The 26,535-nt window shown below is 41.5% G+C and overlaps 1 protein-coding gene across 1 annotated transcript in view; it reads left to right on the plus strand.

The window, feature by feature from the left end:
• LOC122554107 (atrial natriuretic peptide receptor 2-like) overlaps positions 1 to 17,096 on the plus strand; it is a 99,019-nt gene extending 81,923 nt beyond the window's left edge. Inside the window, exons 22-23 of the mRNA XM_043698591.2 lie at positions 9,494 to 9,585; positions 16,193 to 17,096. Coding sequence (XP_043554526.1) covers positions 9,494 to 9,585; positions 16,193 to 16,252 — 152 coding nt within the window. The 3' untranslated portion in view covers positions 16,253 to 17,096. The remainder of the gene's footprint in view (positions 1 to 9,493; positions 9,586 to 16,192) is intronic.
• The last annotated feature ends 9,439 nt before the right edge of the window (positions 17,097 to 26,535 follow it).

The following is a 26,535-nucleotide window of genomic DNA, read 5'->3' on the forward strand; positions in this document are numbered from 1 at the left end:
TACACTTAATGGTAAGGTACTCGGGAGTGTAGCTGAACAGAGATCTTGGAGTGCAGGTTCACAGCTCCTTGAAAGTGGAGTCGCAGGTAGATAGGATAGTGAAGAATGCGTTTGGTATGCTTTCCTTTATTGGTCAGAGTATTGAGTACAGGAGTTGGGAGGTCATGTTGCGGCTGTTCAGGACATTGATTAGGCTACTGTTGGAATATTGCGTGCAATTCTGGTCTCCTTCCTATCGGAAAGATGTTGTGAAACTTGAAAGGGATCAGAAAAGATTAACAAGGATGTTGGCAGGGTTAGAGGATTTAAGCTACAGGGAGAGGCTGAACAGCCTGGGGCTGTTTTCCTTGGAGTGTTGGAGGGGTGACCTTATAGAAGTTTACAAAATTATGAGGGGCATGGTTAGGGTAAATAGAAAAAGTCTTTTCCCAGGGGTGGGGGAGTCCAGAACTGGAGGGCATAGGTTTAGGGTAAGAGGGGAAAGATATAAAAGAGACCTAAGGGGCAACTTTTTCTCACAGAGGGTGGTACGTGTATGGAATGAGCTCCCAGAGGAAGTGGTGGAGGTTGGTACAATTGCAACATTGAAAAGGCATTTGGATGGGTATATGAATAGGAAGGGTTTGGAGGGATATGGGCTGGGTGCTGGCAGGTGGGACTAGATTGGGTTGGGATGTCTGGTCGGCACGGACGGGTTCGACCGAAGAGTCTGTTTCCATGCTGTACATCTCTATTACTCTGTGACTCTAATTAACTTTGATTTCAAAACATTTATCTGAAAATGTCATGCAGCATTGTACACAATGAGCCTCCTCATTCAGAACTTCCATCCGTGGGAATTATGTTAAACTGGAAATGATGAGCATGGCTTATTGTGGAGATGCTGGTGTTGGACTAGGGTGGACAAAGTTAAAAATCACACAACACCAGGTTAGAGTACAACAGGTTTATTTTGGAAGCACTAGCTTCCAGAGTGCCACTGCTAGACTATAACCTGGTGTTGTGTGATCTTTAACCTTATTCAAATCTAATCACACTTCCTGGATTTGAAGGTTTTTTAATGTTCCCCCTGAACGAAGCTTTAGTTTTTGTTGGGTTTAACATGAGCAATTATTTGACCAGCCTCCAATCTCAAATGACGGCTGTAAGGAGGTTTATATCGACCTCATTGCAGGGTCTTTATTCTTTGCTCATCCTGAAATTGTTGCTTTGTTGTAAAACCCTTTGATGTTTTATCCTTTGCAATCTCTGTTGTCAAAGGGACCTATTGCTTTGTGAATACTGCTTAATTTCCTTCTTTTTCACTCCCTGCAGCTGTGATCAAAGGCCTGTTATTCAAAAGCCTTATTTTAACCTAATGGCCCTTTCAGCATTTTGTATCATTAATGCCAACTGGGGTTATTTATTTGCGAATTTATTCATGCCTGTCCTTACGGAACACAATGCATTCAGCTCTGAAAATCTCCGTCTTCAATGTTATCACTGTGATTGTGGTCAACAGATAGCATTGCAGGCACATTGCTTGAACCCATTCAGTCTGCATCAATTAGAGTCATTGCCATAGAATCACAGAGATGTACAGTGTGGAAACAGACCCTTTGGTCCAACTCATCCACACTGACCAGATATCCTAAACTGATCTCGTCTCATTTGCCAGCATTTTCCCATATCCATCTAAACCCTTCGCATTCATTTTTCCATCCAAATGCCTTTTAAATGTTGCAATTGTACCCACGTCCACCACTTCCTCTGGCAGCTCATTCAATACACGTACCACCTTCTGTTTGAAAAGGTTACCCTCAGGTCCCTTTTAAATCATTCCCCTCTAACTGTAAATCTATGCCCTCTAGTTTTAGACTCCACTATTCTGGGAAAAGGACCTTCGGAGCAGAAAAATCGACATTCCGGGTAGGAGCCCTTCATCAGGGCTCGATTTTCCTGAGCCTCGGATGCTGCCTGACCTGCTGTGCATTTCCAGTACTACTCTAATCTTGACTCTAATCTCCAGCATCTGCAGTCCTCACTTTTGCCTGGGAAAAGGACCTTGTCCATTCCCATCATGATTTTATAAACCTCTATAAGGTCAGCCCTCAGCCTCTGACACTGCAGGGAAAAAAAGCTCAAGCCTATTCAGCCTCTTCCTATAGCTCAAACTCTCCAACGCTGGCAACATCCTTGTAAATCATTTCTGAACTCTACCTGTCTGTATCTGCAGTTTTTCTTTCTTTTGAAACTGTCATCCATCACACCCCCTGTTTCCTGTAAATTCTTCATTGCCTCTTAGTGTTGCTTCAACCAATCCATGTGACCTAACAGGATTTGCAACCAAAAACTTTTCCTGCAGATGTAATCTCCAGGAACATTGAAATTCTCTCTGATCTCATAGATCTGATAGAAAGACCACATCACTCTATTATAGCCATCTCTGCATCTTAAACAATCTACAGACCCAGAATCATCCAAAAAACAAATACAACTCACTTTCTCAAAAACTCAGTGTTAGCATAATCTTACTGCATGAAAACACTACTGTAGGATAACTTAATACCTAACTTTTATATTAAATAAAATTAAATAAAAATACAGCTCTCAGTAAAACATTAAAAAAACCACACCCTATTCACTTTTAAAGATGTACTAAAAAAAGGTATAAGTTTTGTAAGTCTTAAAATCAAATGCTTAGCTGATCAGGCTCTGAAACCAAGAGTGAGTCACAGAAAGGTTTGTAATTTCACAGTCGGTCAACTGTGAAAGTGCACTGTTTGTTCCTCTAACCGGTCCATGTGGGCACTCTCCTGAAACGTCACCTCCTACTGTCTCTGTTTCATCCCGTTTAAAGTATCATTGTTTTTTATCTTATTTTTAAAGTTCCAAAAAAAATATAAAACCTACAAAAGCAGCAATGACTGCTCCAAGAAAACGAGGAAATTGGCTCCAGCACTTTGAGAAAAAAATCTCAAAGAAAGAAGCAGTTTGTTGTTTATTTGTTGTGTGGTTATATACTCTCGTAACCTCCAAGGACATGTGATAAGTGCTGGAAAATGGGATGAGGCTAGATAATTTGTTTCTGAGCTGGCACAGTCCTGATCAGTAGGAGGTCTTCCTTCAATGCTGTTATACTTTGTTTTGCATGTCCTTTACATTCTCAATATCTAAGAGGAGGATTGTGTGGAGACATTTGTGTGTGTGTGTGGGGGGGGGGCGGGGGCATTCAAAGGGGCAGAAGAACAATGGGTTGAATGGCCATCATCTACTCTATAATATTATGAATTCTACGATTCTATGAAGCCAATACCAATGAAACCTCACATTAAAACAAAGAACTACAAGCACGCAGATCAAACACTACCTGTAGACCAAGAAAAATATTAACATTTCATATTACAAGCAAGAAACAAGAATGGGCCATTCAGCCCTTCAAGCCTGGTCTGCCATTCAATATGATCATAGCTGATCCGATTTTTATCTTTTATCTCAACTTTCATCTGATCAACTTTCATCCCCTTGGCCATCAAAAAGCTCTCTACCTTTGCCTTAAAAATATTTATATGTTTTGCATCCCCTGCCTTTTTAAAAACTTTTTTTTATTCTCTCGGGAAATGTGGGTGTCATTGACTGGGTCCAGCATTTATTGCCCCTCCCTTGTTGCCCCTTGAGAAGGTGATGGTGAGCTGCCTTCTCGAACTGCTGCGGTTCACATGAGGCTTCATAGCAATTGAGGAGAAAGTGAGCACTGCATCTGCTGGAGAGTCAGAGTCAAGAGTGTGGCACTGGAAAAGCCCAGCAGGACAGGCAGCATCCAAGGAACAGGAGAATCGACATTTCAGGCATAAGCCCAAGGGTGCTGCCTGACCTGCTGCACTTTTCCAACGCCATGCTTTTCGACTGTTTATAGCAATTGATACAACTAAGTGGCTTGTTAGGCCATTTCAGAGCACAGTTGAGAGTCAACCATACTGTTGAGTCACATGTTCTGCATTGCAGGTAAGGATGGCCAATTTCCTTCCCTGAAGGATGTTAGTGAACAAGGTGGGGTTTTTTTTCCCTGGCAATCGACAATGGCTTCTTGCTCTTTTGTAGATTTTTAATTCCAGATTTTTTTTGTTGAATCCAAATTCCACCATCTGCTGTGGCAGAATTTGAACCCAGGCCCCTACAATGCTAGCTGAGTTTCTGGATTAATAATCCAGCAATATCATCTTTAATAGGAGGGTAATTCTAAATAGGTTCAACCCTCTGGTTCACCATCTCTGTCTTAAATGGGTGACCCATTATTTTTAAACAATGACCCTACTTCTGGATTCTCCCTCAAGAGGAATCAACCTTTTCCATGCCCACCCAGTCAAATTCCTATAGGATCTTACCAGTTTCAATTCCATCACCTCTGACAATTCTAACCTCCAGAGGATACAGGCCTAGCCTGTCTAGGCTTTCCTCATAAGGCAATCCATTCATTCCAGGGATATTGCTGGGAATGGAGGGTTTGAGATATAAAAATAGACTGGAAAGACTGGGAGTTCAAAACTAGGGGAGCATGTTTTTAAGGTGAGAGGATAAAGATTTAAAAAGGACATGATGGCAACTTTTTACACAGAGAATGGTTCGTGTGTGGAATGAACTGTCCAGAGAGAGTGGTGGATGCAGGTTAACTTACAACGTTTAACAGACATTTGGAAAAATACATGAAAAGGAAAGGTTTGGAGGGATATAGGCCATGTGCAGACAGGTGGAACTAGTTTAGTTTGGGAACATGGACAGCTTAACTAGTTGGGCCAAAGGGTCCAAAGGGTTTGAGGAAAGACATTCTGGCTATTGAGGGAGTGCAGTGTAGGTTCACGAGGTTAATTCCCGGAATGGCGGGACTATCTTACGCTGAAAGATTGGAGCAACTGGGCTTGTATACATGTGAGTTTAGGAGGCTGAGAGGGGATCTGATTGAGACATATAAGATTATTAAAGGATTGGAGGCAGGAAGCATGTTTCCGCTGATGGGTGAGTCCTGAACCAGAGGACACAGTTTAAAAATAAGGGGTAGTCCACTGAGAACAGAGTTGAGGAGAAACTTCTTCACCCAGAGAGTGGTGGGTGTGTGGAAGGCTGTGGAGGCCAAGTCTCTGGATACTTTCAAGAAAGAGTTGGATAGAGCTCTTAAGGATAGTGGAATCAAGGGTTATGGGGATAAGGCAGGAACAGGATACTGATTGAGGATGATCAGCCATGATCATAATGAATGGTGGTGCTAGCTCAAAGGGCAGAATGGCCTACTCCTGCACCTATTGTCTATTGTCTATTATCTGTTTCCGTGCTGTATGACTCTATGAATCTTCTCTGAACTTGTTCCCACCTTGTTCCCAATGCATTAACATCCTTCCGTAGGCATAGTGCCCTGTACTGTAGACAATGAATGATTTCTTGTGAGAAGAGCCAGCACCGTAGGCTTTGGATAAATATTTGAATGGAGATAGTATGTGGACTTCTGGGGAAAAGGCACTGGGGAAGATAGCTGGTGCAGGCCTGACGGGTTCAATGAGCTGCATCTGTGCTATAAGACTTCTGTGATCCTATTGGCTGGTGTGGGACTGGAGTCACACATATCCTAGTGTGAGGTCAGCAGTGTGCCTTTCCCAAAAGGACTTGATTTGTATTAGTTGGATTTCCATGACAACACAACAATTGAACCAAAAATGCTGGAAATTACACAAAGAAACAGGCAGCATTGTGAGTGGGTATTTTAGTTTCAATGTGGTGACAAACAGAATATGGAAAGAGACATGAGAACCACTACCAGTGAATCAGAAACCCAGCCAGAACCTATCAGGTTCGAAAGAGATCACCTGTGATCTGCTAGATTGCTGCTTGAGATAGCAGTGTCCTGCCCCCTTCCCCAAATATTCTGGCCAGTCAGAGGTCAGCTGCTGCTGTGAGTTGAGAGTGTGATGCTGGAAAAATGCAGCAGGTCAGGCAGAGTCTGAGGAGCAGGAAAATCGACATTTCGGGCAAAAGCCCTTCTTCGGTAATTGAAGGGCTGATGAAGGGCTTTTGCCCAAAATGTTGATTTTCCTGCTCCTCAAATGCTGCCTGACCTGCTGTGCTTTTCCAGCGCCACACTCTTGACTCTTCACTTTTGCCTAGTTGCTGCAGTGAACCGTTTCAAAGCAACAGGGCAGTGCAAGAGCAGTGGGCACAGGAGGTGTGGCCTTCCAGGGAGGAGGGGGAGATCACCGGGTTGGAAAGGCTCACAGTGTGAGGTGGGACAGATGCAAGATCAGGAACTGGCTTTGATACAGCTGCTACATCTTTGAACCCAAATTAACCCAGATTAGGGGCAGATTGAGAGATACCCCTTCCCTCCCCCCTACCAAACCCAACGGATATGAGGGGTCATGACACCCATCGGGAAGGCAGTCAGTGTGTCAGTGTTCTCACTGTCTCAATCATTGAGGTGGCATGAAGAAACCCCTAACTAATCCCAAACTGACCACTTCACATTCTTGATTATGAGTGGAATGCAAAACCTTTCCTGATCAGAACATAATTCTAGTGGTCGGCCTGAGAAAGTAGCTTAGATCTTCTTGATGTCAAGCCAGCTGATTATCTTCCCTCCTGACTCCTTACCCACTGCTTCCCCCAAGGGGAAGATTCTGCTCAACTCTTTCGGCCTGATCAGTCCTTCAATTGTCGCCTGTGTTGCCTCATTTCTAAATCCAATTTCTCAATCTTCACTCCCCAGAATGAGGTGGATGCTGGGACGTTGAGTAACTTTAAGGAGGAGATGGAAAGATTTTTAATTAGTAATGGGATGGAGGGTTATGGAGAGCAGGCAGGAAAGTGGAGGTGAGGCTGAGATCAGATACAATCATGTTAAATGGTGGAACAGTCTTGAGGGGATGAATGCCTACTCCTATTCCTAATTCTTATGATATTAGAATTCATCTTCTGTTTGAAGGTGATGAGCGCATTAGCATTCCTATGGTAACAGTAGCTACACTGGCTGGAATCATCCACCACTTTACTCTTTGTTTCTGAAGAAAACATTTTGAGAATTGAATATTTAATTAGGGTTTTAATAGAGCAGGCAAGGGAAAGAGTGTATATCAAACATATGTTGTTAACTAGAGGATGCAGGCTTCAAATAATAGCAAACAAAAGCCAAAAGAGGTGACAGTTGGTTCACTCAGCATTTTTAAAACATGTATTTGTGGGATGTGGGTTTCACTGGATGAGTCAACATTTATTGCCCGTCCCTAGTTGCCCCTTGAGAAGGTGGTGGTGAGCTGCCTTCTTGAACCGCTGCAGTCCACCTGCTGTGGGTTGACCCACAATGCCCTTAGGAAGGGAATTCCAGGATTTTGACTCAATGACGGTGAAGGAACAGCAATATATTTCCAAGTCAGGATGGTGAGTGGCTTCAAGGGGAACTTGCAGGGGGTGGTGTTCCCATGTATCTGCTGCCCTTGTCCTTCTAGATGAAAGGGGTCATGGATTTGGAAGGTGCTACCTAAGGAGCCTCAGTGAGTTTCTACATAGGGCTGCTTTGTCCTGGATAGTGTCAAGCGTCTTGAATGTTGTTGGAGCTGCCCCCATCCAGGCACGAGGGGTGGTGTGGTGGTACTCCATCAGACTACTGACTGGTGCCTTGTAGATAGTGGACAGGCTTTGGGGAGTCAGGAGGTGAGTTACTCTCCATGGCATTCCGAGTCTCTGACCTATTCTTGTTGCCGCAATATTTATTTGGCTGCTCGGTACTGAAATGGGTGGTCAGGCAGGAGCACATTTAAGAACGATACTTAAAAGAGAATCAGATAAATATTTAAATATGAAATATAATTACAGGATAAGCAGGGAATGTAACTAATTCAAGAGCTCTTCCAGCAGCTGCCACAGTCAACATAGGCTAATGGGCCTTTTCAGTCCTAAATGTGTTTCCTTTGTACTGGGGACATGAAACTGACTTTTTAAATATTACTCTGGCAGGAATTATTCTCATAAAAAACCCTTACATATTGATTGAGAACAAAAGGACAATGTATCTTCACACATATTTACCTACAACACATGGACTGCAGCAGTTTAAGCTGCATATTTTTAAGGTGAGAGAAGCAAGTTTTAAAAAATATATGAGGGACAATATTTTTACGCAAGGAGTGGTTCGCTTGTGGAATGAACATTCTGAGGGAGTGTTGGAAATGGGTAAAATTATAATGTTTAAAGGACATCTGAATAAGTACCTGAAAAACAAAGGTTTGGAGAGCTCAGAGCATGGAGTGAGACTAGTTTAGTTTGAGGTAATATTCAGCATGAATTGGTTGGACTGAAGGGTCTGTTTCCATGACTCTATGACTCTCTATAACATTACTGGATCGAGATCACAGCTATTACAGTTATCTCACGTAAACAGCCACAGAATGAATCCCACTCATGATGCTATTGTGTATATGCAACTGACAAGGTGATATTTTGGCCATTTCATGCTGTTCTTGGACTGAAGTGTGTAACGTTCTCCCTGAAATCATGATTAGCAAGCATTGTTTTCTGGAACCTGGCAGAGATATCAGATTAACACACAGCAGCTGCACAGATCAATACACTCATTATTTATGACAGGGAAAGATTCGCTCTGTTTCAATTTCACAGGTACTGGAAAGGCAAGACTCAAATACATTTTATTAATTACATATTGCATTTTATTCTTCAAAAGCCAAGCAGACAAATATCTGTTTAGGAAAAGATGAAAGTCGCTAAGGACACATATAGAGATAAAAAGGATTGTGATATCTTCATTCACAGTTTGTATTGAGATTATTGACACCATCCTAAAACTATTTCTAACTTTTCTCACAAACAGACAAGGTCTTCCTGATATAACTCAACGAACTGCGGATGCTGTAAATCAGAAACAAGAACAGAAGTTGCTGGAAAAGCTCAGCAGGTCTGGCAGCAACTGTGGAGAGAAATTCGAGTTAACATTTTGGCTTTAGTGAGCCTCAGTGCCTGAGGAACTTGTCCTGAAATATTAAAAATCCTGAAAGAGCTGAAGTTTCGAGTCGAACTGACCTTTTGTCAAAGCTAGACAAAGCTTTGACAAAGGGTCAGTTACACTCGAAACGTCAGCTATTTTCTCTCCTTACAGATGCTGCCAGACCTACTGAGATTTTCCAGCATTTTCTCTTTTGGTAATAGACTGGGAATGCTGTGTTCATGCTCTGAAATTGTTAAACTTGATGTTGAGCCCTGAAGGCTGTAAGGTATTGAAGTGAAAACAAATGAGAAGAAAAATGGAGTTGAAGATTATCACAGCAGCTGCAATTTTACTGAATGAACTCGATGGGCTGAATGACCTACTCCTGATCCTCATCTTATTAAGGTGGAGGAAACGTAAATGTGTGTACTATTGTCAATCTATTGAATATCATTTCAGAATTGGATTACCTATAATGAAAAATGAACATCACTTTCATGAGCTTTAATATTTATTTGCAACTTTTATTTTTAGCTTTAAAGATACAATGCAGTTCCAGTTCTTCTGAACTCCTGAATGAAACTGGGGGCTATATTCTCAAATGTCGTGGTCCACTGCTTGTAAAGGTAAGATTCTCTACTGGATTCATCAGAAATTATTCATATATACCTTTAGAACCGAAACTTGCCCTTGCCAGTAACAAGGAAGGAGTTCTTTCAGGATTGTCAGTGAAATAACATCACAGAGGCTGGTATCCCATTAACCTTTATTGACACACGAATGGTCCTTGACTTTAATACTGGCTTGTATACAGTCAGGCACCAGAGTGTCAGTATCCCTAACACTCATCATTTTTATATCAGCCAGGACTCCTTGTTTGGACCAGATTAACAGTCCCAATCTAGGAACTCACGTTCTATGAAGTCTAGTTGGCTGACCTCCAATACAATTACTACAGTCAGCCTATGCAGAATGTAATTTATAGGAAGAACTTGGCTTCCAACACTAAACTGCTCACACCTTCTAAACCTCACCACTGCTGCCTTCCCCCCAACTTGAAAACCAGCCTGATGTCCAGGAGCTCCAGGGAATGAAGTTCCTAAATGGCAATAGGAACCTTACCACAGGGATGCTTAATTCCAAGGGAGACATTTAATCAATGCGGTTGACCCCAGAAAATCCCATTCCTGAGTGTTCCATTAGATTGTTCAATCCCTGGAAAGACTTAGGTTCGGACAGGATTGGGTTCATTGGTGAGATGTCAGAGGAAAGGCTATACTCAGCCTTTATGCCTCTGCCTTACTGAGACCTTGACTATCGCTCAGGCACAAGAGCGCCTTTCATCAAAGGATCTATTCCATGGGAATGGTGAGTTGAGTTTGCTTGTATCGCTTCATAACCTGATGAGTCCCCCCTCACTGCTGGTGAAATAGTGGGATTAGGCTCTTATGTGACAATTACTATTTTTCAAAAAAGTTCATTCATGGGATGTGGGTGTCGCTGGCATTGTTGCCAATCCTTGATCTCAGAGGGCGGTTAAGAGTCGACCATCTTGCTTTGGGTCTGGGGACACATGTAGGCCAGACCAGGTAAAGATAGCAGATTCCTTCCCTAAAGGACATTAGTGAACCAGATGGATTTATATGACAATTGGCAATGGTTTCATAGCCACCATTAGGCTCTACATTCCAAATTTTTATTGAGTTATTTTAATGAGTTTTATTGAATGCTTGTGTTCCTATAAGAGAGTGATAACTGGGTACTTGATTAGTAAGGGGATCAAGGGTTACAGGAAGAAGGCAGGAGAATGGGTTTAAGAAACATTTCGCAAATGACCAAATGGCAGAGCAGATTCAATGGGCTGAATGGCCTAATTCTGTTCCTATATCTTAAAGTCTTATGGTTGGTATTCCACTATCTGCCAAGGTAAGATTCAGACTCATGTCACCACAACATTACAGAGTATCTAGATTAGTAATGAAATTAATTGACAAGACAGCTGTTATAACACAGAGGCCACTCTGCCCATTATGTCTTTGCAATAGTGCAGCACACCCTCAGTACCACACATTTGCTTCGACTTGGTGAACAATGTGGAAGACACGCCCGCTCCGAACTCATGCTGAACCAGTGTTGGGCTTAAAACCAGTTTCACAAAGCTGGGAATAATCATATCACCCGCTAAATCCGTGTCTCAGTGGCTGCAATTCCTTTGGGAAGAAAAAGATTTTATTGAAATGATCTGTAGGCCAAATGTGCGTACCACATCAGCGAATCAGCAGGCCATATTGTGTGGTTCATTCCCAGGGGGAGAAAGCTAAAGATGGTATTAGTGAGAGCACACAGCTGGCTGCCACTTTAAGATCCCTGGAAGGCTCAGCTGTTCCGAAATTGGAAATGTTGCAACTAATTGCACCATTTGCGGCTCAAAAGAAGATACACATGCTCCCCAATTACTGCTGTCAGCAGCGATCACCCTCCGCAATACTGTCTCTCTTTCAGACTGCTTTTACTTGGCAGGGAGTTTGTACATTTTTATCAAGAGTAAAATATTTTACTGGAGACCGGATGCCTGTGACCTTGGGCTATCAGCTCCAGCTGGGTGCTTTCTGGGTCTGTTCCCCACCTCCCCGCCCCCCAGCCCTGGATCAGTGAGAATTTATCTTCAAGCCGAACTCTGGTCTTCCCTCTTACCAGGAACGGGAGGTGTCCCTGCAAGGACAATGATCCCTGGCCTGCAGGGTGATGTGGTACTGCTTATCTGTAAGCAAGGGCCCTTACATGCAAGGGCCCAGAGGTTCTGGAGCAGGGAAGGAGGTTTCTAGCAATTCCCAGGGTCCATCAAGAGAGCCCAGGCCTCAAGCCAGCTCTTGTGGAGATGGGGTGGGATACTGGGACAGAGAGCTTTTGCTCTGCGAACACCTGGTGGCCCTCAGCACCCATCTCTTCTGGCTTCTTGACAGAAACTCCCCATCCCTATTTACTTTCAGCAAATTTTCTGGGATGCTTTCAAGAACCATCTGGAGATAGATACCAATTCCAATAGACACACAGCCATTTTGGAAGGGTTAGAGCTAAAAGATCAGTCCATGCTGGAATTGAAGGTAGACAAACAGGAGGCTGGAAGGATACAGCAGGCCAGGCAGCATCAGGAGGTGGAGAAGTCGACGTTTCAGGTGTAACCCTTCTTCAGTCCTTCTTCAATCGACATCTCCACCACCTAATACTGTCTGGCTTGCTGTGTTCTTCCAGCCTCTTGCTTGACTATTCTGGAATGGTTAGCAGCCCTGAAGTAACTTTATGCTGTATCCAGGCTATCTGTCTGTCTGCATTGTGGTTAGAATGTCATCGCTTGCAGAGAATGGTTTAATGATACAGTTAAAAATTGGAAGACGCTATGCTGTTAGAAAGAACCCCAATTTAGTATTAGTTTCTGACTAACATCATAAAAAAAAGGCAGTGTTAAAAAGTAGGCCATTCAGCCCATCCAACTTGCTCTATTATTCAACAAGGTCATGCTGAAGCTAATGGCAGCCTTAATGTCATTTTCCTGTTTGCCCATACCTTCAACTCCCTGTCAATCAGAGCTCTGAGACCCATCCTCCAACCCTCTCTATGGAAGAGAGTTCCAGAGACTAACAATCCTGTGAGAGAAGAAATTTCTTTTCATATCCATCTTACATGCAAGGGCCCTTAATTTTAGACTGTAATTCCTCGTTCTAGATTCTTCAAAAGCCCTCAGATTGTATATGTTTCAAAAAATATGTTGACTGTTAATCATTGAACCTGAGATGATGGTACTGTTGTATGAGGAGAGTTTGAGGAGGCTTGATTAATATTCTCTGGAATTTAGAAAAATGAAAGGCGATCTCATAGAAACATACAAAATTCTTTGAGAGATGGACAGAGTAGATGCAGAAAGGGTGTAACCCATATCTGTGAGTCTAGAACCAGGAGACATAGTCTCAAGATAAAAGGCAAGCCAAATAGGTCTGAGATGAGGAGGAGTTTCTTCAGGTGGTAAATCTTGGAATTCTTTACCCCAGAGAGTTAGGGAGGGTCAGTCATTGTGTAAATTCAAGATGGAGATCGATAAATTTCCAGTTACTAATGGCATTATATGATAAGGAGATAGGACAGAAAATTGTTTTGAGGTAAGTGATCACCCACGGCCTAGAATGATGAAGCAGGCTTGCAGGGCTGAATGGCCTACTCCTGTTACACTATGATTCTATAATATGATTGGAGACTTTTGATATGCAGCAGAACTTGTCTTTTATGTTGAATGTTCAGTTTCCATTCTATACTTTCTGTTGTCAACGTTTGCCTGTCCTGAGTCAGTATCCCAATCCCAAATGCAGAGCTTCCAAAAGTGGGGTCAGGATCTCAAATGAGGTCATGCAATGGCCATTGTGGAACTCAATTTATCCCCCTTCTGTATCCCCCTCTTTCCCCCACAGGTATTCCTCCCCTTCATCCTCCCCACACTCACTTCTCAATATTTACTGAGGGGTTGTGACAATTTTCAAGTCTTGAAATGGGCTCTCTGTGGGAAAACGTTTCGGAACCTTGCCGTACATCCTCTTAAGAGTGACAGGCTGACAAGTACAAAAGTGGGCGGGGGGGGGGAAGGTGATAATCCCAATTTGGCTGTTAGTGGTCTATGCGGCACGAGTGGAGGAGGGTTTTTGAGCCAAAGCTTTAAATTTCAATTGACCGGGAAGCAGGAACCTTGGCTGATTATTTCCCCTTCTTCTTCTTTTGCTTTTGCAAAGGCAATTTCCCATGTCCCAGTGCCACAAAACCTCAGATTAATAAACTAAGACTTGAACAAAAGGCTCCCCAATCTGCATAGCTCAGTTATTAACGAGGGAGGAAACCCTTCTTCCTTAAAACTCTAAGTTGCATTTGGTTGAAATAGAGAGGTTGATGGTGTATTTGTGTCATGTGATCTTGAGGAGCATCAAAGTTTTAATACATGCAGTCAATAAGCAACAATGACAGTAAGTGGTATTTTATTGGGCTTTTGACTAATGAGGAACTAGTTCCAAGTGGCTACCCAAGGGGTTTTTTTTAGATCCCCTAGAGTGTGGAAACAGGCCTTTTGGCCCAACAAGTCCACACCGACCCTCCGAAGAGTAACCCACCTTACCCACTCCACTACCCTATGCTTACTCCTGACTAATGCATCTAACGGTATGGGCAATTTAGCATGGCCAATTCACCTGACCTGCACATCTTTGGATTGTGGGAGGAAACTGGAGCACACGGAGGAAAACCATTCAGACACGAGGAGAATGTATAAACTCCACCACAGGCAGTTTCCTGAGGTGGGAATCAAACTCTGGTCCCGGGCGCCGTGAGGCACTGTGCCGCCCCAAAGGTTTGGCATTGAGTCACCTAAAGAGATGTTAGGATGGGAGAGTGTGGGATGAAAAGTCTTAAAGGAGAAGCAAGAACTGGAGAGGTTTAGGGAGGAAATTCCAGAGCTTAGCCAGCTGAAGGCATGGCCACCAATGGTAGGTCGAAAGATGAAAATGTGCAAGATGCCAGAATTGGAGGAATGCAGAGTTCTTACAGATTTATAAGTGTAAAAGGAGGCCGTTCAGCCCATTGTGTCTACTCTGAGTTCTGACCATTTCAACTTGGTGTCAAAACCGCCATGACCTCACACGTTGTTCCTATTTAAGTAATCATCTAATGATCTCTTGAATGCCTCAACGAAATTTGTCTCCACTGCACTTCCATACATTTCAGATCCTAATACTCACTGTGTGAGAAACTTTTGCGATAACTTGTGCCCTTTGGTTCCCCATCATCTTAAGAGTGGGTACAGCTTTTCCCTATCAACTCAGTGCAGATCTCTCAAGAGTTCAGGACAAAAGAGTCATAGAGATGTACAGCACGGAAACAGACCCTCCATGGAGGAAACAAAGAACAAGGATTGTGGCTACATTTATTGCTCAATTTCAATTACCTTGGTTTGATGATAAACAGCAAGGTCCACACAAGAATGAAATCCAGATTAATTAGCTTTGGCAAGGTGTGTGACAGTGATTTAAGTAGTGACTAGGAGTTTAAGCATGAGCATGAAATTTTAAAAAATATCTAGTCCAGAGAGTAGAGTGTGTTGCGCTCTATGGATGTGAGAGTTTGATTCCGAAGAGAATGAAAGGAGGATTGAAATGTGAGTTTGGCAGATGGTACCCAGAACCACTTGAAAAGACAATAAAACAAAGTAAGATGAAGTTCAGGAATCATAAGTATTGCTAAGTAGTTAAGAGAGAGAAGAGAGAAAGAACTTAGTCAAAAGTCTTGTCATGACAATAATTAAAGAACAAATTGAAGGTAAAAACAGAAGAGGAAAAAACAATAATTTGACTGAGATGTGGACATGGACTGAAGGAGTGTTGTAGAAAGTAAGATGATGCTCTATTAAGGACATAATGACAATGAAGAAGGTAGTGGTAGCAATGGGGTCTGGGATGCGATTTATCTTAAACCAAGGATGAGCAGTCCCTGTTGTGCCTAAATTGCAGTTTTCCATTTCCCACATTAGCCATCTTCACTGCTGGGGGGTAAGTGTTAATATTGTCAAAGATTGTTCATAACTTTGGTGCAGTTGTAAATATGGTTCATGGCCACTATCACCTGCTTTAATCCACTTCCCAACCACAATCCATGCACAACGTTAACAGTCAGCAGATAGGGGAATCTTTCATCCACTGGTAACAGTATATCCCAGTGGTTTCAACCAAATAAATGTTGTGGAGGCTCATTCAAAAGTATCAAGACTGAGATTGTTAACTTTTTGTTAGGTGAGGGTATTAAAAATTATGGAACAGAGGCTGGTAGGTAGTTAAGATATAGATCACCCATGATCTAAATAGAAAGCAGGGCAGGTATGAGGAGTTGAATTGCCTCCTCCTATTCATAAATGGAAATTAGGATGTAAAAATGAAAACTAAATTGTCTTATTTAAGAAATAATCTGTATCGTGAAAACTGCTTTCTGGTTAGTTTTGATTATCACAAAACACAATTGTGTTTTCTCAAAGCAGAAAACAAAATAAAGTTGATAAGACATATTTTTGTTCAATTGCCTGCTGCTAAACCAACAATTTGGACTCTTGAATAAAGCTAAGCATTGGAAAAGATTTATTTCATTGTCAGTTAATTGATTTCAGATTGATTTAAACATCAAAGTCACCAGATGCTATATTTTCCTCTTTAGGGTAAAGGAGAGATGACCACATGGTGGCTGGAAGGGAAAACGTGTGATGGGACACAGTAAATCACAGACAGAGGAAGTTCAAAACTAGTCATTTCCAGCTGAAGAATGCAGTTCTGCACTCTACAAAACTTTTACAACATTAAATATCCCGTCTAATGTCCAATGCAAGGCTTTGTAATCATATTTGTTTTGTATGATGTATAAATAGGACTGTATCAAGTTAATATTGTCAAAGATTGTTCATAACTTTGATCTTGTATTAGCTCTGTACTTTTGTGTCAGTCGCCTACTGTTGTAACTTTAACACTTCAAGTTTCTTGATAGTTTAAGCAGAATTTGTTGTTGCTATGAATAATTTAAACAATCAGTAAAAGGCCCTTTGGCCCATCATTTTAATTCCAATCTTTATCAAACTTTGCAATGTATTAAAAGACATGCATTATAAAGGAAAAGTATATGGCGATGACATGTAATATGGACTGATTGAATCTACAGGAGGACAGTTGGATAACTGGTATGCACAAGTAACTCATGCACTCTTCTTTCTCATTTCTTCTCAATGCCTGACATCTTCATCACTTCTCAAATTAGCCAAGACTGTAAGAACCTTTGAGAGTTTCTCTCCACCATCTCTATACTGAGGCCTCCCAAATTTATCTTGCTTTATACTGTTCGCAGCGGTTGACCCTGATGGATCTGTAACAGACTTTTAATATCCCGTGCAATAGAAAGTGACCCAGATTCATATTTTACACCTGGGAAGATTCTCTTGTTAAAAAAACAATAATATGTTGAGTTCTTTGTCTAAACCAAAGGATAAAAGCCATAATATTAATCACTTTCCAATAGCTTCTTGAACCTTTGCGCTTACCACCTGTCCTTGATTAGCCAGGTTGTTACATTCCCGAGAAAAGCACAGAAAGTCAGGCAGCATCCAAGGAACAGGAGAATCAACATTTCGGACATCAAGATGAAGAGCTTATGCCCAAAATGTTGATGCTCTTGCTCCTCAGATGCCACCTGACCCACTGTGCTTTTCCAGCACCACACTCTTGACTCTGATCTCCAGCATCTGCAATCCTCACTTTCTCTAGGTTGTCACACTATATTTCTTCATGTTACCTGTAGGCTATTCCCTATTGCTGGTTTCCTATCATCTCTGGAATAACTTAAAAGGATTCAATTTTTCAGATTATTATTTATTTTTGCCAAAGATGTACTGTTTATCATGTCTATCAATCATCTAGTCTATCTCGTCTATTTAATCTCCAGCATCTGCAGTACTCACTTTCTCCTATGTAGTCCCAGTGGTCTAATCCTGGAACTGACTCTCTAATGGCTCATCACACCTTCTTATGAATATCTAAGGATGGGAAATAAATTAATGCCTAGCCAATCACATCCTCATATTCCATGAGAGGTTTATTGCAAACATTCCTCATCAGAACCTTAAGCCAAATGGTTATTTGATCATGCGACACAATACTCGCTTACAATGAAATGCCATTAAAGAGAGAAGGATCGGAGAAATTTGTCACAGTAAATGAACAAAATTTAAACAAAAATGGAGAGCAAGGTAGCTTTCAGGCTTCCCAGCACTCATTTCCAGCTCACAGCCACAATACCTGGACAGCAGGATTGCAAAATCACATTAGTTCTTATTTAGATTAACTTCTCTTACAGGAGCATATACCTTGAAGAAATTCAGAGCTTCTCTATCATCTTGTTCACGCTTTCTGGATTCTATTTCCCTCCTTGTGTTTGATAAGGTGCTTACCAGAACTCATTTTCACAGACACATCGCCTGGGTTGCACTGCCAGATGTAACACCATTTTCAATGCTGAGCTAAAAGTGAATTTTGCATGCGGCACATGAACACCAATCCTAACTGTGATTCCGTTAGACCATATTATTTTCCAAATTTAAACAAAAGAAAATCAAACTGTTATTTGGAATTATATTAAATTCCCTGAACAGGAACAGGCCTTTTAAACTCACAGTCCATGTCATTATTTCTATATTCCATATGGGTGCATTCCTAAACTCTCTTCAGCTCATCCTAACCTTTTAAACCTGACCTGATATAATTGATCTAGCTTTTACTTAAATGCATCTATAGTGTTTGCTCAACCATTCCCTGTGATTGTGAGTTTCACATTCTAAACAATCTCCAGGCAAAGATGCTTCTCCTAAATTCATAACTGGATATGAGCAACTGGCTTACATTTTTGTCTCCTAATTTTGGATCAGCCGGCGGAGGAAACATCTTCTCAATGAGTTGCCACTTTCGGAGCCTGTACCAATGTATTCTATATCACCTCTCAGCCTTGCCTTTTTGAGTAAAAAGTGGCCTAGTAGATGGTTACAGGAGCCTGGGATCCTAGATCCCACTACGAGGGGTCAACAAACAGCCACAAGTAGCTTATTCATCTTCAGATATCTTCTCAAAAAGAAAAAGTTCATTCTCTGATGAGAATAAATTCAGCTTATATTGCCACACTGATTAGCAGTGTCATCCGCAATGATTGTTCATTGGAGGATCTAGATGCTGTATCTTTTGTTGCTATTAGTAGGCTTAGGGACAAGTTAGCTGAAAAGTCTGTTAGAAGCTTGATACTGAATAAATGCTGATAATGGGAAATATTTGATTTGTCATTAATCTTCCTGATGCCAAATGTCAGGCGGTGTAGATTAATATTTAATCATTCAAAACATCCAGTGTTAGGAATTACGCTTATGAGTACATTATAAATTAATTTGCCTCTGTACAGTTGCATTGTATTCGCCATTGTTCACATGTTTGTAGATGTTACCTTTACCTTCTGAAGTGACCTGTGACATGGTCGCTAGCAATTATTGCAGTAATAAAATGCATTGCCATGACAAGCAGAAGCAACATTACTGAGGGCGCTGAATTAAAAACAGAAAATGCTGGAGAAACTCAGCAGATTTGGCAGTATCTGTGGAGAGAGAAACTGAATTAACATTTCAAAGTTAACATGATTCTTATTCAGAACTGAAGAACATTATAAATCCAGAGATTTGTAATGAAACTCATTGTAACTTTTAACAGTGGATGAATCACTATAAAAATGTGCTGAGGTCAAATTGTGATTTATTACAAATGTCTTGGCTGACTTAGAAAAATATTGACATTAAACTGCAATGTGCCACAGAAACAGGAAACATTCCCCATGCAAGCCCTTACCCATCATCCCCCTCCTCAGGCCACTGATCAGTGCATCCTGGATCTCAAGGCAACATTTCTGCAGAATCATAGATTAGTTACGGATATAAGTTTGCTCGCTGAGCTAGAAGGTCCTTTTTCAGACATTTTGTCACCATACTAGGTAACATCATCAGTGAGCCTCCGATGAAGCACTGGTGGTATGGCCCACATTTTATTTATGTGCTTAGGTTTCCTTCAGTTGGTGATGTCATTTCCTGTTCTTTTTTCTCATGGGATGGTAAATGGGATCCAAGTCAATGTGTTTGTTGATAGAGTTCTGGTTGGAATGCTGTGCTTCTAGGAATTCTCGCGCATGTCTCTGGCTTGTTGTGGGATAGATGTGTTGTCCCAGTCGAAATGGTGTCCTTCCTCATCTGTATGTAAAGATACTAGTGAGAGTGGATCATGCCTTTTTGTGGCTAGTTGATGTTCATGTATCCTGGTGGCTAGTTTTCTGCCTATTTTTCCAATGTAGTGTTGAAATGGCTTATGTCTGAATCATTGATTCTCTTGTTCCTCGGATGCTGCCTGACCTGCTGTGCTTTTCCAGAACCAAATACTCAACTATAACCTGGTGCTGTGTGATTTTTAACTTTCTACACCCCAGTTCAACACTGGCAACTCCAAATCATTGGAATTAAAATTCTAATGATGGCCATTGTCAATTATCAGGAAAAACCTGTCTGGTTCACTAATGTCCTTTAGGGAAGGAAACCATCATCCTCACTTCGTCTGGACTACTAGTGACTCCAGGCCAACAGCAATGTCAGTGACTTTTAAACTGCCCTCTAGAATCAGCCTGGCCAGCAGCACTCTCATCTGATGAATGAATAAAAAGACGTATAGGGGCAGTAGCTGCATGGGAACACTTGCAGGTTCTCCTTCAAACCACACACCATCCTGACTTCAGGCAAAATATTACCATTCTGTCATTGCTGCTGGGTCAAAATCTTGGATTTAATAGAACAGAACTATTTAGCAGTGGTGCCTTAGTCTCTGTTATTACATGGAATGTATAGGCATCCCAGATAAATTCATTGCCACAAAAGACTGTGGAGGCCAGGTTATTGAGTATTTTTAAGACTGAGATAGATAGGTTCTTGATTGTCAAAGGGATCAAGGGTTATGGGGAGAAAATGGGAGAATGGGGTTGTGAAACTTATCAGCCATGATTGAATTGTGGACCAGACTCAATAGACTGAATGGGCTAATTTCTGCTTATGTGTCTTCTGGTCGTATCCTTGTCCATGTTTTGGGAGGGTATTTGCATTTTTAGTTGTGTGTTTGCTTTTGGGTTGGGAGCCAAGGACTACAATCCCAGAATGGAGTCAGGGTTCAGTGCAAGTGAAGGGCACAGTGAGAGTGGATTACACATGCTCAGTTTAAGGACTCCCTCTGATACCATACTTTACGGTTCCATGAAAAGAGTGGCCAGGGGACCTGGGGAGATGGAATAAAACTCGCTCAGGTGTTTGAGTTTTGGGTGCAAAAATTGGCCCACTTGACAGTCAGATGATAGCAGCTGAAGAAGGGGGCTAACACTATCTACTATTTATTATTAATTCACAAGATGTGGGCATCATGAGAAATAAAAGCAATCTTTACAACAGCTAGGGATGGCAGATTTCCTCTCCTCAAGGGCATTAATGAAAAAGATGGGTCATTACACCAATCAAATATTTTGTTACTTTTATAATTTACAGACATTATGAGTGTTTTTAAACATATCAGTTGGAAGGGACAGGTCAAACTGAGCATACGCCCCTTAGAAAATGAAGCTGGGAAATAATATTGGGGAGCCAGGAATTGGCAGAGGAATTGAATAAAAATATTGCATCGGTCTTCACAATAGAAGACACTAATCGCATTCTAAAAATACTAAATTAGTGAACTAACGTAATGGGTGGAAATAAGCTATCAATAGAGAAAAGGTATTAAGAGAAACTAATGAGGTTAGAGGCCAGTAGGTTGACTGAATTGATGGTCTGTGCCTTTGGGTTTCTTTTCTCTCTTGAGGCTAGTGAATGTGTAGAATTCTTTACCACAGAATGTAATAGAGTTTGGGACATTAAGTACACTTAAGATCAAGAGAGGCAATGTTTTAATGAAGGGTCATAGGGAAAAGGCAGGAAAATAGAGTTCAGGATTATCTTATCAACCATTATATCATTGAATAGTCAAACAGACTTGATGACTCAAATGGTCTAATACTGATCCTACGTCTTATGATCTTATGGTTTATTTGAGGTTACAATCTGACTATCCACAATCTTGTTGCTGTCATAGTAGGCTTGGAGTGGGGGAGCTGAATAACTTAAATCTGCTCTGAATTAATTGCTTTGCATGCATTGCAACTTCAAGATCATCTTTACCGAGGCTAATTTTCAATTCCAGAACTTATTCATTTGTACGCAAATTCCACTAACTGCCCTGGTGGGATTTGAACTTACTCCCCAGAACAATAGCATGGGCCTCTGAATCGCTAGTCCAGTGATACAAGTTGGCGGCAGGAATGCAATAAGGTGGATTTTTAAACCACCAGCAGCTTGTATATTCCGAAGAGATTGTAGTATGAGAGATAAGGGAGACGCATGAGGAGAATTAGATAGTAGATTATTTCATAGCTTTTCCCCTAATCAACCTGTTCCAAGATTTTGTTATAGACCTTTGGAGCAGTTTAGATTTGAGCCTGGTTCTCCTGGACCAGAGGCAGGGACACTACTACTGTGCCACAAGAATGCTAACAGATTGTTTTCATCTTTAACACTTGCATCAGTCTGTTCTGGGATTCAGCCATGGCTGATCCAGTGATGGTGACCATCTTCTTTCCATTTGCAAGGACTTAAAGCCATGCCAGACCACAAGCCTCACTGCCCACCATCCCCAATAGCTGCTGCTACTGCCTGTGTTTGCATGTCAAATGTTCTGCAAGAGAGAAGTAAATTTGCCAGTGAACACATTGTTTGTGTAACATGGCTATCATAGTTGAATAGGGAGCAGTGAGTCCAAGGTGTAAGTTGCAGCACCTGAGTCCTTCACTAGTTTTAACTTTCTGAGGATGAAACAAAGCTAAGAATTCAAGAAACTGCTCTTGATTGTTAACGTTTATTGGGAGGTTAGGCTAGTGGTATAGCTGATGGGACATAGCATTTTGAAGGTGCATTCTTGGACTTTGAGCACTCATGGGAGGTCAGTGAAATTCTTGTTGTGCTACATCCAGTCCTCAGACTTTCATTGTTGACATTCACCAGCATCTGCTCCTCTAACCATCACAAGCTTTGCTAGAATATTTGCAAATGCAACCTTCATTGCTTCAACACAAAACTTTGATGTACTTCCTTCTTGCTTCGTAGTATAATTTTTTGTAGTCTTGTTCCTGTCAAATGTATCTCCACTTTATGAAATGCAGACTGCCTTTAAGTAGTGCAGACTAGCCTGTACTCATACCAATAGCTCATTATTTTGTGTCAGCAGCTGAACAGTACACCTCAGCCACATATTGCAGGTATGAAAATGAACAAGCGGCACGAGATGTGTGTTCTGTTTACGTCAGAAGTAATGTGCATGGATTAATCACAGGTCATGACTCCTCCACTTGTCTGACCTTATTTAATTTTGTGGGCATAAAGAGAAGTAAGGTTGAAGTGGGTCCAAACCCTTCATATGCATATTACTTCTGTTTACTAATTTGCTACAATTGCAGAGGCATGCAGAATAATTGACAGATATATTGCACAAATAAGACAGATATAGCTCATTATAAGTCTCTGCCCAAAAGGATGGTGAAGGCAAGAACCATCACAATATTTAAAAAGTATTTGGATGATGGCTTGAGCTGCCATTGCATTCAAGGTTATGGGGCAAATACTGGAAAATGGAACGAAAGTGGATGACTAGCACAGACATAATGGGCTGAAGACCCTCTTTGCATGTGGCAAAGTTTCAGGAAGTATCATGCAGGGTTTGGAATCAGTGTGGACAATCTCAGTCCAGAGGCAATGACAATTTATATTGCATGGGAAGAGGATGCAGATTGGTTAACAAATGGACTCTACTAGTCCTAAGAACTAGAAGCAGGAATAGGCAATTCAGGTCCTTGAGCCTGTTCTGCCCTTTAAAACAGTCATGGCTGATTTCATCTTGCACTCCATTCCACTGCTTCCAAAGCAGTCTGGGGTAGTGAATTGCCACAGATTCATGACTCTTCGAGAGAAGTAATTCCTTCTCATCTCTGTTTTAAATCCATCATCCCTTATACTAAAACTGTGAACCTTTGTTGTATATTGCCCCACAGGGGGAAACATTCTCTCTACGTCAGCTTTGTTAATCCCCTTAAGCATCTTAGGTTCCTCAAATAGATCTCTCATTCTTCTTAGCTTTACGCAATGTAAGCTAAAATCTCTCAATGTCTCCTCATAAAACAAGATGCTCATCTCTGGAATTAATCCAGTGAACTTAACCTTTCACAGGAACATCCACAGAACCTGCCTTTGTCCCATATCCCTGAATACCTTAGTTTAACAAAAAAAGTCTTTCTCAGATTTAAAATTAACAACTTATCTGGTTTCCACTGTTGTTAAGAAGACAGTTCCTAACATCTAGTACATTTCGCGTGTAGAAGCATTGGTAAGATCTCTCCTGAATGATCTAATCCTAATTCTCAGATATGCCCCCTCATTCCAGAATCCCCAACAAGTGGAACCTAATGTTTCATCTTTCGAATTAAACTAGTGAACCTAACCTTTCATCTCTAGAATTAAACTAGTGAACCTGACTTTTCATCACTGAAATTAAACTAGTGAACCTAACCTTTCATCTTAAGAATTAAACTAGTGAACCTAACCTTTCACCTTTGGAATTAAACTAGTGAACCTAACCTTCAGAGGGAGAGGCAATAGCGAGGACCAGCACTCTGGCAGGAATATATTTGAGCAGCGGCTGAACTCGAGACACTACATGTGTACTGTCTCCCACCCGCCCTACTCCTCTAACTGAAAAAAAGAGGAATCTGTGGTGTGTCGATAAGGCAAGGCTTTTCTGTTTACATTTCTTCCTTATCATGTGATTGGTTAAAAATTTCCTTACCGTTTTATTTATCTATTAATTGGTTATTTGAATAAGACCATGACAGAGAAGTACTAGAAATTATTTAACTCATAAATTTGAATAAACTAATTAACTAAGTAGAGATGGCTGAGCAGGTGATGTGCTGTAGCTGTATTATGTAGGAGCTGGTGATCCCATTGTGAATGGCAGTGACCACATCTGCAGCAAGCATTGGTTGTTGGAAGAACGCTGACTCAGAGTTGATGATCTGGAATCTGAGCTTCAAACACTGCAGCACATCCAGGAGGGGGGAGTTACCTGGATGCTTTGTTTCAGAAGGCAGTCACACCCTGTAGATGAAGTAATTCAAATTCAGTTAGTGAACAGGGACAACAGGGTGTGATTGCAAGTGAGGCAGGTAGAGAGATCAGGAATGGAGGAGCCTCAGCTTTTGACCTTATCCAACAGGTATGTGATGTTTGCTCCCTGTGTGGATGAGGAAAAGGGCCAGCTGACCATGGTGCAGAAGGCCATTGAAGAGGGAGAGCAAAAAGACAAGTGGTAGTTATAGAGGATTCTATAATTAGGCAGACATTTGGTATCGGATGCAAGCTGGATTGGGAGTTCCGCGTGGAGTGTTGCCTGCCCGGTGCCAGAGTGCTGGACATCTCTGATCAGCTTGAAAAGATATTGGAGTGGGAGGGGGAGGATCAATTGTTGTGATTCACATTGGGACTAACAACATAGCCAAGGGTAGGATGGTGGACTTGTTTGGAGATTATCGAGCACTAGGAATGAAATAAAGAAACAGGTCCTCAAGAGTCATGATCTCCAGATTACTGCCTGAGCCACGTGCAAATTGGCTTAGGGAAAAAGAAAATTAGGGAAATAAACACATGGCTAAGGGAGTGGTGTGGGAAAGAGTGGTTCCATTTCATGGGGCCTTGGCATCAGTTTTGGAACCGGGGGGGATCTGTACTGATGGGACAGTCTTCACCTGAACCGATGTTCTAGTGAAAAGGATAAATAAGGTGGTCACTAGGACTTTAAACTTGTGAATCAGGGGGGAAGGGAAAGGGAAAGCAACAAGAAGTATGATGATAAATGAAAAGGTAAGCAACAGGTTAGCATGTGTGCAGGAGAGATTAAGTTCAAGGCAGACTATGAAAGAAGCAAAAAAGACGGATAACTCAGGAAATATTAGAGACGTTGTGAATCATGACGGTAAGAAAACTAACATAAAGGTACTTTATCAGAATGCCCGTAGCATTTGTAACAAGGTTGATGAGTTAATGGCAGATTTCATCGCAAATGATTTAGTAGCCATTATGAACACACAGTTACAGGATGGTCATGGCTGGAAGCTAAATACCCAGGGCTATCGGACTATTCGGAAGGACAGGCAGGAATGTAAGAGGGGTGGTGTAACTCCGATATTCAAGGATGACATCAGGGCAGGGCTGAGAAATGATATAGATTCTATGGAGAATGAGGTTGAATCCATTTGGGTGGAAATTAGAAATTCTAAGAAGAAAATGTCACTGACAGGTGTAGTCTACAAGCCACCAAATAATAATATCACTTTGGGGCAGGTAAAAAACAAAGAAATAACTAATGTCTGTAAAAAACGGTACAGCAATTATCATGGGGAATTTTAATCTACATATAGATTGTTCAAACCAGCTCAGTCAGGGTAGCCTTGAGGAGGGGTTTGTTGAGTGTATTTCTGATGGTTTTCTTGTACAGAATGTAATGGAACTAACGAGGGAGCAAGCTATCCTAGATCGGGTCCTGTGTAATGAGACAGGAATAAATAATAACCTCATGGTTAGGGATCCTCTTGGAAGGAGTGATCGCAGTATGGTTGAATTTAGATTACAGATGGAGAGTGTTAAGTTAAAATCCATTACCAGGGTCCTGTGCTTGAACAAACTGGACTACAACAGAATGAGGGAAGACCTGGCTAAAGATTTTGTGGTGGGACAGTTGATGAGCAGTGGAGTACTTTCAAAGAAATTTTTCAAACTGCTCAGCAAAAGTATATTCCACTGAAAAGGAAGGACTGCA

The sequence above is a fragment of the Chiloscyllium plagiosum genome, unplaced genomic scaffold, assembly GCF_037043375.1.
Source record: "Chiloscyllium plagiosum isolate Xiang-an unplaced genomic scaffold, Cpla_swu_hap1 HiC_scaffold_9, whole genome shotgun sequence".
Classification (NCBI taxonomy): domain Eukaryota; kingdom Metazoa; phylum Chordata; class Chondrichthyes; order Orectolobiformes; family Hemiscylliidae; genus Chiloscyllium; species Chiloscyllium plagiosum.